Source organism: Paramormyrops kingsleyae, chromosome 4 (assembly GCF_048594095.1).
Source record: "Paramormyrops kingsleyae isolate MSU_618 chromosome 4, PKINGS_0.4, whole genome shotgun sequence".
In the NCBI taxonomy this organism is placed as follows: domain Eukaryota; kingdom Metazoa; phylum Chordata; class Actinopteri; order Osteoglossiformes; family Mormyridae; genus Paramormyrops; species Paramormyrops kingsleyae.
Window position 1 is genome coordinate 31,076,531 of NC_132800.1, and position 12,575 is coordinate 31,089,105.

Below are 12,575 nucleotides of genomic sequence, written 5' to 3' on the forward strand. Positions count from 1 at the left end.
TGTAGAACTATAGATATGTAAAGAGCAACAAGTAGAATAGCCAGTGTGGGGTCAATATAAGTTTATTTTTATTTGAAATGAAAACACAGACATTTAAAAAAAACTAAAAACAAGAAAAACCCCACCCCATCCTCTTCCAGCAGTCCGCTCATCTGAGACCTACAACACAAACACTGTACATTGAGGATATTTATAACAAGTTTCAAATATAGATGTACTGAATTAAAAAAAAGACTTAATGTCAAATACTCCACAATAATTTCAGACTTCCTCATCAGATGTGGAGAGACCAGCTTGTCTGAGCGTAGCCTTTAGGAGGCGGATCTCAGGCCTGGCCTTGGTTTGCTGCAGTTTGGTCAGAGTCAGTTGTTCCTCTGCCAGACGAAGCTGTGCTTCTGCCCTTTCAGTCTCTTTTTGCAGAAGTGCCTTGTAATCATCATCTTTGTTTGATGAAGGGCGCTTCAAGCCTTTCCTCTGAGATCCTGTGGCAACTACCACTGGCTCAACCAATTAGGATCCAGCTTCTTCCTCAGGAACAGAGCTGAGATTCAATATAAATACACTCTCTGGATCAGCCTCAGGAGGAACTGGCAGATTCTCCTCCTCCTCCTCAATCCAAGGCTCGCCATCCCCTACAATACCATGGAGAGCTTGTGACTTCTCACCTCCAATAATGTCGAGGACCACATCTGTGTAATCTCCCCTCTTAAAGGGCTTGTTGCCTGTTTGTGGGTTTTTGGCTTCAGCATGGTCCAACTGGTTCCGTTGCTTTACTATAGTGAACATTGTTCATCATTTTTAGGCCTTGGGTCCAATTGCCTCAATTGAACACAAGCCAAAACTAATCAGTTGTAATAGGTGTGTTTGAAAAGACCAATTACACAGCCATATAAATCAGCCTTTCTCAGAGGATTCATAGAGAGACAGTGAAATGGCAGGTGTTGTCCACCGCCACCACCACTTTGCCAGGAGAGGATACGGTCAAAGGATGTATGTTGAACGTACCAAGCCACTGGAGCAGTACACCACTGAGGAGCTGTATGTCCGGTTTCGCTTTGGGAAGGCTGATATAGAGTACCTTGTGAATCTTCTCAGGCCAAAACTTCAACACAGAACCCAAAGGAGTCACAGTCTGTCTGTGGAAGACCAGATCCTCATTGCTCTCCGATTTTATGCATGTGGGACTTTCTATCAAGTTGTTGGTGACTATATGGGAGTGGTGAAATCAGCTGTGTGTGATGTGGTGAGAGATGTGTCAATCGCACTGGCCAGCCTGGTCAATGAATTTGTTTCTTTTCCAAAGGACAACCAGATTGCCCAGACCAAGCGCAGCTTTTTTCTTTTGGGGAATATGCCCAATACTATTGGAGCAATCGACTGCACACATGTGCATATACAAGCACCTCGTGAGAATGAATGGGAGTTTATAAACAGGAAGGGGAGGCACAGCATCAATGTCCAACTTGTGTGTGATGCTGACCTCATCATCACCAACTGCGTTGTCAAGTGGCCTGGGTCTGTCCATGATGCACGCATCCTGAGGGAGAGCGCTCTATATAGAGACCTCCAAACCAACCGACCGGATGGCATAATATTAGGAGACAGTGCCTACCCACTCCTACCATGGCTGATGACTCCTTTTCTAACAGCAAATACACCGGCGCAGGCACGCTTCAACACTGCTCATTGCAGAGCAAGATGTGCCATTGAGCGTTTAAATGGAGTTCTTAAGAGGCGCTTTGCATGCCTTAACTACCTGAGAGCGGAACCACAGAAAGCATGCAACATAACCCTTGCCTGTATTGTGCTGCACAACATCGCTACTAAGCGCAATGTCCCTCTCTGTGCTGACAATGATGCACCTGAGCCCCTTGGAGACCCTGACCAACCTCCTGCATTCTGCCAGAACGAGCAAACAGGACGTGCAACAAGGGATGCAATAGTTACACTATTTCTATTTGGATTTGTTTTGGATTTCAAAAATCAGTGATTGCCATTCTTTGCATTTTTTTGGTTATTCTGTAATCATTGCATGCATCACTAATAAATATTCTAAAAACAAAAATATTTTCGATTGTGATGAATATATATATCAATTAGTGACAGAATAAAATTGATTGTTTTTGGTCAATTTTGACAGCTGTTTGGGGGATTATTTTATGAGGCCAAACTCTTTCTACTTTGCTGTAGGCCTATACTGAAAGGCTGAATACGTTACAGCCTACCTAATCACTGTAGCCTGACGGATGAACAAATAAAATTAAAACCTTATGAATAAATAGGATATCTTGTAAGATACTGCATGATCCAAATATAGTATTGTTTGATACATTTTTAAAGTTTTCATTACATTTTGGGCATGAAATCCACGCTGAATCCACCCTTCTGATGGGATCAGTTTAATCCAGATTTTTTGGATCAAAGTGATCCAAATCCTACAAAAAAGTTCTGAAAAACCCAAACTAAAGGTTTGATCCGGATCAAAACCAAGATTGGATTACGTGATCTAATCCGATTATGTAATCCGTTTTTTCTTTGGAAAAACCCATTTTCAAGATTTGATCCAATCCGTTATCCAAAATCCTAGTGGATTACTTTTGAAAAACTGGGCCCTGGTTTACTTTTGAAAAAAGTGGGGGATCCCTGTGTGCTGCTCTGCAGTTTTAGTTTCATTAGTTTCATTCTCGCAACCTTCCTCTCCATCTCCCCCATCATCGCATTCTTCAGCCTCTGTACTCTCTCTATCTCTCTGTTCATCTCTGTCTGTAACTTCTGCATCTCCTCATTCTTCAGCCTCTGTACTCTCTCTATCTCTCTGTTCATCTCTGTCTGTAACTTCTGCATCTCCTCATTCTTCAGCCTCTGTACTCTCTCTATCTCACTGTTCATCTCTGTCTGTAAGTTCTGCATCTCCTCATTCTTCAGCCTCTGTACTCTCTCTATCTCACTGTTCATCTCTGTCTGTAACTTCTGCATCCCCTCATTCTTCAGCCTCTGTACTCTCTCTATCTCTCTGTTCATCTCTGTCTGTAACTTCTGCATCTCCTCATTCTTCAGCCTCTGTACTCTCTCTGTCTCACTGTTCATCTCTGTCTGTAACTTCTGCATCTCCTCATTCTTCAGCCTCTGTACTCTCTCTGTCTCACTGTTCATCTCTGTCTGTAACTTCTGCATCTCCTCATTCTTCAGCCTCTGTACTCTCTCTATCTCTCTGTTCATCTCTGTCTGTAACTTCTGCATCTCCTCATTCTTCAGCCTCTGTACGCTCTCTATCTCTCTGTTCATCTCTGTCTGTAACTTCTGCATCTCCTGATTCTTCAGCCTCTGCACTCTCTCTCTCTCTCTGTTCATCTCTGTCTGTAACTTCTGCATCTCCTCATTCTTCGGCCTCTGTACTCTCTCTATCTCTCTGTTCATCTCTGTCTGTAACTTCTGCATCTCTTCATTCTTCAGCCTCTGCACTCTCTCTATCTCTCTGCTGCACGCTTCCTTTATAGCAGCTATTTCATGGTTCTTTTCCTCAGTCTGCCTCTCATATTCATTGTGTGTCTTGGTTTTTAATGTGGACTGTAGTCTGCTAGACAGTTCAGACAGCAGTATTTTCATCACGTGTCTTTCTGCTTCAGCCTGAGCCTTCTCCTCGTCCCTGATCTCTTCAATCTCTTGTCTGTGTTTCTCCTCCCGCTCACTTTTTTCTTTCTCAGCTTCCTCCTTGAGTCTTTTAACCTCTTTTTCCGTAACATTCCTCATTTCCACCTCTTTGTTCAGTTTTTCTTCAAGTTCTTTTTTCTTTTCTTCATCCCTCTCTTCCTTCAGCTCTTCCTCCAATTCAACTATCCTCTCCTCCAGGACTGTAATCTTTTCTTTCTGTACCTGAATCACGACCTCCTTCTCCCTCAGAGTCTCTTGCAGCTCCTTCTCAAACTTCTCCTTCGCTTCCAGTTCTTCTCTCAGTTTCCTCTCGGCTCTTTCCCTCTGGAGCTTTTGTTCCACCTCTTGAATCTGAGACATCACCTCCATATGCATTTCACTGCTGTAGAAGCTCCATTGGTTTTCTTCAACCATCTTCTCTATGGTCTCCAGCAACCTGGGGATCTGATGGCCTTCAGGCCTGTTACTAGTGTTGAGGATATGATACCTGTTACCACATCTGGTAATTATTCTCTGGAGGTCTGGGCTGCCAGTATGCACAAAGCCTCCAGTGATGCTCTCTGTCAGTTCACTGGCATGAGTCAGAAGGACGATGGTGTGTGGAAAGCAGTCATCTCCAAGTATCTCCCTCATCTTCTCTAATATTGTTGCCTGCACCTCTCCATACTCGTGCATCTCTGTGACCAAGAGAAAAGCATGGGGTCCTGGAGCTGACAATTCCATGCAGTGTTTGACGTCCTGCCACAGCTGAAACTGGGACACCGTAGAGCTAAACCAGTCTGGAGTATTCACCACCACCACCACCCGTGTCCCGGCAACGGTCCTGTGTTTCATCTGGCTGCTCATCTGGACCTTTGTCGGTGAGGGCGTCCCAGACACAAACACCTCTCTGCCCAGGATGCCATTTGCTATTAAGCTTTTCTCAGCTGTACTTCTCCCCAGAAGCACCAGCCGGAGCTCAGGGGCACTGGCTGCAACAGGAAATGAGGAGGAATCAAAGACCGTAACCGGGTGGGGATTGGCCTGCTCCTTCTGTGGGACAATGGGCCCCATACACAGTCCTAAGACATATGAAGGATCTGAGTAAAACATTGTAGATAAAGACATTAAAATTAAAGTTTAAATTCAATAAACATCTTTTTTTGTAACTGAGGCGAAACATACAACGTTGTTGTTTTATTAAGAATGCAGTCAAATTGTATTAGCAGTATTTGACTGTATGTAATCCAGAATGTCTTTACTTACCAAATTTAAAATTGCGGTCCAGACTTTGACATTTTCTTAATAAGCTCCTGGACTCCTTCTCCTGCTTTATCTGATCCTTAACCCCTAGAATGGTGCACCAGGAAAATATGTAGTTTTCAAAATTCAGTTAAATAACTGCAAATTCTGACCAGATAATTAACTAGCTAGACGTCTTCTCTAACAAACATGTGCAGCCTAATGTCTGTTATCATCTATACTGAGAAAGCACAGAATTTGTATTCAGAAAGAATTCAGGCCTCTTCACTTTTTTTACATTTTGTTATGTTGCAGCCATATGTTGATATTTTTTTTTACAAAAATTTAACTAATCTATGATTTTAATGTGAATAAATGGTGATATAATTTGATTTTGCAAGCAGAGTATCTTTACTTACCTAAGTTATTAATAGCATCCATACTCTGACATTTTCTGAATGGGCTTTTCTGTGCTTCCACACTTTTACTCTGTGTTTTATTCTTCCGGTTCATGGACTCCTTCTCTTTCTTGATCATGTCCCTCATTTTCTCCACCTCCTCCCTCTCTCTCTGGAGTTCACATCTCATTTGGTGAAGCTCCATCTCCTCTGTTTCTCTGTCCGCTCTCCACGCTTCCAGCTCCTGTCTCTCCTTCTCTCTTTCTTCCTTTAGATGCTGTTGTTCTTCCCTGTGACCCTGAATCTCTCCACTGACATTTTCCGTCTCTTTTCCACCACAAGAAAAGGTTGACGGTGACAAAAAGAGAAGGGAAGTTGTATATACAGAAATGTTCTGTGTTTAATATTGACCAAATAGTGCTTTATACAAGGACACCCTTATTTAAGCGAGAGTAACACAGTGTTTCCCAACAGTGGGAATTTCCAAAAATGAGTTATATATTTTCCAAAAGCGCCTTTCTTACGATCCCTGACATAACAGCTAAAAGGTGGTATCATGATATCAGCAAATTAAACATAAAACTAAAATTCTAAAAGTAAAAATATAAAGACAACAAATAGAATGAGGCGAAAAATAAGTCTTTTACAGGAGATATGCAATGGTGAGGCGATAATGTGGACAGACAGACAGACAGACAGGCAGGCAGGCAGACAGGCAGGCAGGCAGACAGGCAGGCAGACAGACAGACAGGCAGGCAGGCAGGCAGACAGACAGGCAGGCAGACAGGCAGGCAGACAGACAGGCAGACAGACAGGCAGGCAGGCAGACAGACAGACAGACAGACAGGCAGACAGACAGGCAGGCAGGCAGACAGGCAGACAGGCAGACAGGCAGGCAGGCAGACAGACAGACAGACAGATAGACAGACAGACAGACAGACAGACAGGCAGACAGACAGACAGACAGGCAGACAGGCAGGCAGGCAGGCAGACAGACAGACAGACAGACAGACAGACAGATAGATAGATAGATAGATAGATAGATAGATAGATAGATAGATAGATAGATAGATAGATAGATAGATGGATGGATGGATAATAATGGATGATGGATGGATGTAGACTCCTACTAAAGAATCAAAGTTATTTATTTGCAAAGTATAGAGAATTACAAGGAATGTCTTTTGCCGCAGGTGGTGTCCTGGATCAAGCAATTTAAATATACAACTAAAACTACAAAGAATTAATACATTAGAATTAATCAAAAAATAGTTATTTTTCAGAAGAAATATCCATCCATGTTTTATAACTGCTTGTCCTATTCAGGGTCGCTGGGAGTCTGGGGCTTATCCCAGATACTATGGGCGCAAGGTGGTGAACAACCCCAGACGGGCCGCCAACCCACCGTAGGGCACAATCACACACTATTTTAAAAATACCGTATATCTCGGTATAATGTCTGGACAGTATGAAAACTCAGATACCCAGGGACCTCCGACCCTCCTCATACAGCTGCTCTCCATAACTACTACAACAACATCTATTCTTCCTCTACTATTTTGTCATTGACCATTTTAAAGCATATATCACATAATGTATAAAATGAATAACAATTAAAATTGCTAAGCTAGCAAAGGTTTTTTTTTTCCATGACAAAGTAAATATGTTTTAGTGAAACGTGACCTCCATGGACTATAAAGTCCGTACAGAATTGAAAATAAGAAAAGGCCTGATCTTAATCTAGCTGGCTAGCGATGTCAGAATTGCATGTGTATGACATGCGATGTTATTATTAATATCGCGCATCATCCAGCCCTATAATACTGCAGCCATTTTTCCAATTCAGTACAAAATACCCCGCCTGGTGCTGTGATGTCATTCAGTGCTGGTACCAGTTGAAAACCAACGCCAGTGAAAAAACCAACAAGTACTGTACTTTTGGTACTATAGCGCCAGGCGGCCCTAAGCGAAGGACAAGGAGACTTGCTTGCCAAGGCAGATCAGCCTCTTTATTGTAGTCCTGAACAGGATTGTAGCAGGAATGAGCACCGAACCCAAAAACGCCCAGCGGACACACAAGGTGGTCAGACGCTGAACTGTAGGGTGCACACACAGTGAGATTCATTATGATATGAGACAGAAACATTTATTCTGTGCAATGATATGCCAATGTATATATATATATGTGTGTGTGTGTAGCAGACAGGCTGGAAAAACATTGTTAATGGAACAGTTGTGTTAGCTTACCCAGTTCCTGAAGGAGCTGAGGCTCGTGTTCCTTCAGAAGTTTGTAAAAGGCCTGTTTCGCAGGTGCTCCTCCGAGGTCCAGGTCGTTGTAGATGTTCTTCATGGTGTTCTGACTGGTATCATTCAGCAGCAGCAAAGTCCACCTGTTATGCATCTTCTTGTGTTGGAGCAGACCCCTCCCGATGGTGTCCACCGCCCTCACCCTCTCGATGAGCTCAGCCCGGTGCTGGTCCACAAAGCGAACAGCTGCACAAGAAGCCCACAAGCGTGACCACATTTGGCAGAAGCACATTTCTGAAGGTCAACAACATTACGACACCATGGGTGTCATCACCTACTTATGAATGACAGTGCTATACAGTCTTGGTCAGGGTTATGGGAATGGGAATAATACGGAATGTAGAATATCTTCAGAAATAAATGGAAATGAACCAATTTTATAATCATAATATTTTATAAAATGTCCAAAGTTATTGAACAACAACAGCAACAAAAAAAGCTGTCATATAGTGAAAGAAAAAAAATGTAGACATAAAATATCAACTGAGAATGATTATTGGTACTCTTTTTATGATTTTGAATTATTTCCTCAAACAAATAAGACTCACCTGTGTTTAATCTTCATTGCTAACATGACCTGAACTAAAGCAATGTGGTTTTGCTGCTTAAAAAGGGGCTGATTGCTTCCAGTTTCTTTTTCACAATGGCAAAGACAAGAGGGCTGTCTGAGAGCATCAGAACTGCTATTATCAAAAAGCATAACAGTTCCAAAGGTTACAAGGCAATCGCCAAAGAACTTGAAATCCCGGTTTCAAGAACAGACATCTGTGAAGGTTGGTGCGGATTGTGATAAAAAGACCATGCAAGACATCTAAAGAGCTTCAGGCTGACCTGGATCAATCTGGAGTGGTGACTTCTGCCCATACCATGCAGTGCACACTAACCCAAGTTGGACTCCATGGATGAAGGCCAAAGAGGACACCACTATTGAAAGAATGGCACAAAAAGGCTAGACAAAAACCTTCTTAGATAAGTCACAGTCTCTCTGGGATAATGTTCTATGGACAGATGAAACTAAAGCAGAGCTCTTTGGGAATGTGGTGCAGCAGTTGGTTTATAGGTGATGGGATGAAGCCCATAAGGGAAAGAACAGCCTGTCTACAGTAAAATATGGGAGAGGCTCTATCATGGTGAGGGGCTGCTTTGCTGCCTCTGGTACTGGAGGCAATGAATGTACCAAAGGAACGATGAAATCAGAAGGTTACCAAGGTATTTTAGAGCAAAATGTGTTATTCAGTGTCCAAAAACTTGGTTTGGGCAAAAGTCTTGGGTCTTTCAGCAGGACAATGACCCAAAGCAGACATCCAACAGTACAAGAGAACGGTGGAAAAGGAAAGACGGACTGTTTTAAACTGGCAAGTGATGAATCCTGACCGAAATCCCATTGAAAGCCTCTGCAGAGAGCTGAAATCTGCCATTGTAAATAGGACTCCTGTAAACTTAAAAGAGCTGGAATGCTTAGTAATGTTAGAGTAGCGGAAACTGCTAGCAGATGGATGCAAGAAGCTTATAGATGGATACAAGAAATGTTTAGAAACGGTCATTGTCACCAAAGGTTCTGCGACCAAATATCAGTGAAGGAGCCAATAACCATGTCCAGCATACATTGTATGTCTATATTTTATTTCACTATATGACAGCTTTTGTTGTTGTTGTTGTTCAATAACTTTGGACATTTTATTAAATATTCTGATCATACAAAATTGGTTCATTTGCATTTATTTCTGAAGATATTCTACATTCTGTACTTACAATTAATGGGTGCCAATAATCCTGACCAGGACTGTACATGGGAAATATGCCATGATCACATGTCAAGATATTACACAGTACCAGCCCTTCATTTTAAAAGTGATCAAATTTATTATTTAAAAAGAGGGTCATGCCATTTTAATTCAACATTATAGTATTTTTTACACTATTGCAGCTATAGCTCATTGGGAAGCTCAAAAAGACTCATTTTTCATGGTATATTCAAGTTAAGTTTTTGCATTAACCTAAGTTTCTTCGCAATTCATCTCATGAACTCCACTGGCTATAAAAAATAGTGAAAGTAGTGAAACACAGGCTGTTGTCCAGTTACATTTTACAAAACTGTTAACCTGTCTAAACAAGAAAGTACACATGTCCAGGTTTAATAATCGGTAAATGCTAAATTAGTCAGGTTATGCCTGATACTTAAATATTTGTATTTCTTTATCTTTACAGAGTCCTTTGAAAACATAATGGCATGGTTGTGTCATTCAAAAACTATGCTGGAGAGTCTCTTTGTCTTCTTAATTTTCTCTGATGAGCACAAAAAAATGTTATTACATGTATGCGATCAGAGTAATACTTGTACATATCGAAAGGAGTAAAGATCTGCCGTAAAGTGGCCTGCAAACTTCACCAGGACTTCATCTTTCAAGACAAAGGAGAAATTCTCTCAAAAGTCCTCCAAAACATTTTAACATTTAATAACATTCTAACTTCTTTCTTCCCAATTTGGTTTTTGAGCCTCAAAATCATAATTTTTATATATATATAAAAAAAACACTTTGGGAGTGGTTTTGTGATGAGGGGGGCAGGTAGCAGGTCAGTGTTTTATATGGATGTAGTTCTCAGACATATATACTTCATTATTATACAACGGCAGAGTCGGATTCTCACATCTGAAGGAAACTGACTGATTTTCAATAACTGCGCAGGTTGTGTCTGACGGGCAGTTACCACACCTGTCTGATATCTTGTTTAGGCAGTTTAAACAAGAGTGTGAAGTATGACTAGACTACAAGCAGTGCCTTTAAAAAGTATAATTAATGGCTTGTCCTGCATTAAACCTTAGGCTACTAAAAGCCTTTCATTGTATTTTTCATAATCAACAGTAGTTAATGAAACTCAACCATTTAATAAGAGACCTAGACTAGAAGTTACATTAGAATATACAACGAAAGAGTAGATTTTGTGAGCTTCCCAAAGACCTGTAGCTGAGTCATGTAGCTGTAATGATACAGAGGTTCATTGGAAAACACTCTGACACCCAGGGTGTGGCAAATAAACTACAAAAACATTCCTGGGCTTTGGCAGGTTTGCATAATTCGTGAAGTGGACACTATTTGGAAAGATACAAGAACAAAAAAATTGGGAGACAGCCACGAATCCACGAAACTGTCATGTAAAGCTGGGAATAAAATGAATACCCTGTATTTCTTAAATCTGACAGATAATATATGTTTATATATTTACCGTAATCTTGGGACTCCATTTTCACTCTCCACGACCTGAGAACAAACCATCACGGGAGAATCAATGTGATTCATGATGCGAGTTTCTTTAGTTTTGCACAGACACACATGCGCTCTCATCTCAGCAGTTTGAGGCGCTGCAGCTTGTTCCGTTCGCGAAAACCCGGATTAAACCACTCAACCGAAGACTTTTCACAAGGTTTCTACACACTTCCCATTTTCAAATTCCGTATTTTCCAGACTGAACTGGGAGCGGAGACAGTAGTAGTTGTCATGGGTGGGGGTGGCGATGGAGTCAGCTGTCAGGGGTGGGGGGGTGGCATGAGGTTGGCAACGGTGTTCTGTCATAAAATCCTACCTACGGTAATACCGTAATACCTACGGTAGGATTTTATGACAGCAATACGGTAGCATTTTTCGACAAGGCAGCATTTATCAACAGAACATCGGTGGTTTGTTAATTCGGAGCACCCATCTTGCCCTCAATAAAATCCGCCACTGGCTGCCGATTAGACAGCAATGCCTCTGACTCGCCGTTTTGCTTTCTGTTCAAATTTGGCATCGTTAGCGAACCAGTTACATAATCTGGGATCGGCTAGAAAAGCAGATGAAGACTTGCGTTTCCCCGCAGTAAGTCCTGTAAATGCTCTCCTGCCTGCCCTACTGCTGTACCACCATTCACTGTGCCATCGGAAAAAGCGCCATCACCTGCCTGCCTTCCGCATTTAGACTCAAACCGTAAAATTTGGACAGCGTAAATTATGATTTTAGTCATTCTGTTCATTTGCGCGTACCCCACAGACACAGCCCCCCTCCCTCGTTTGGGACGTTTTTCTTCAGTGTCCTTTCTGTGCTCATTCTGGCTCCAACAGCTAGCTCACATTAGTGGTTCATAAAATACATACAGTGCTACACACACTGTAATTAATGTAACACATAAGATCAACATACACAACATGCAGAATGTTAAGACAGTATCCAAGCAATTTTCTATTAAACCTTTAGGGATTAAGTGGCACCTCTTACCTTTGTCTTCACTGTGATTTTATTTCAGTAAGAACATGTTTCATAAAATGTCTAATCCATTAGCTGCTGTGCTTTGCTCACCACCCTTCAGGAAAATGTGTCTGATTTAATGTGTCTGAGCAATACAAGTCGATCAGCAATGAAAGGCATGAGGAAATGATTCCACTTCCAATTTTGTAAGCCAAGAGGCTAGGTACTGATCAGGTTACACGGGAAATTCAAAGACAGATTATGGCAGGAAGGTTCCTTCTACCTGGTACCTAAGACTAACATGGGGTTTGGTGGCAGTCGAACATCACGCAGTACAATGCAATTTTTATGCTGGGATCTAAATCAGAGATAGAGAAGAGGTTTTGAAAGCTAGCTCTGATCCTAAGTAAAGGTTATTTGAAGATAATGGTACTGGTTATCTAAATATACAGTACAGAATCAGCAGAAAACACTGACTGTTCGTACATATTGCATTATGTGGTATTTTTCTGACCCATATACTATAGAGCAGGGGTCTCCAATTCCGGTCCTGGAGAGCTACTATCCAGTAGGTTTTCTATCATACCTGGCTTCTGATGAGCCACACTTGTTCTCAGGTAAATACCAGGAGCAGGTGTGGCTCATCAGAAGCCAAGTGGGACAGAAAACCTACTGGATAGTAGCTCTCCAGGACCGGAGTTGGAGATCCCTGCTATAGAAGCATCAGTCTGAGTCTTCATAACCATTAACCAGAGCGCCACTGCGCCCCCTACAGGGA

General features: G+C 41.9%; 1 protein-coding gene across 1 annotated transcript; it reads right to left on the bottom strand.

Moving 5' to 3' along the window:
• Positions 1–46: 46 nt before the first annotated feature.
• Positions 47–12,193, bottom strand: LOC111854580 (uncharacterized). Its single transcript, XM_023832656.2, has 6 exons — positions 11,828–12,193; positions 10,803–10,837; positions 7,518–7,763; positions 5,292–5,597; positions 4,897–4,980; positions 47–4,622 (listed from the first exon to the last, which is right to left on the bottom strand). Exons 2-6 carry the CDS (start codon positions 10,819–10,821, stop codon positions 2,584–2,586), a joined length of 2,694 nt encoding a protein of 897 aa, XP_023688424.2. The 5' UTR covers positions 10,822–10,837; positions 11,828–12,193; the 3' UTR covers positions 47–2,583.
• Positions 12,194–12,575: the final 382 nt, after the last annotated feature.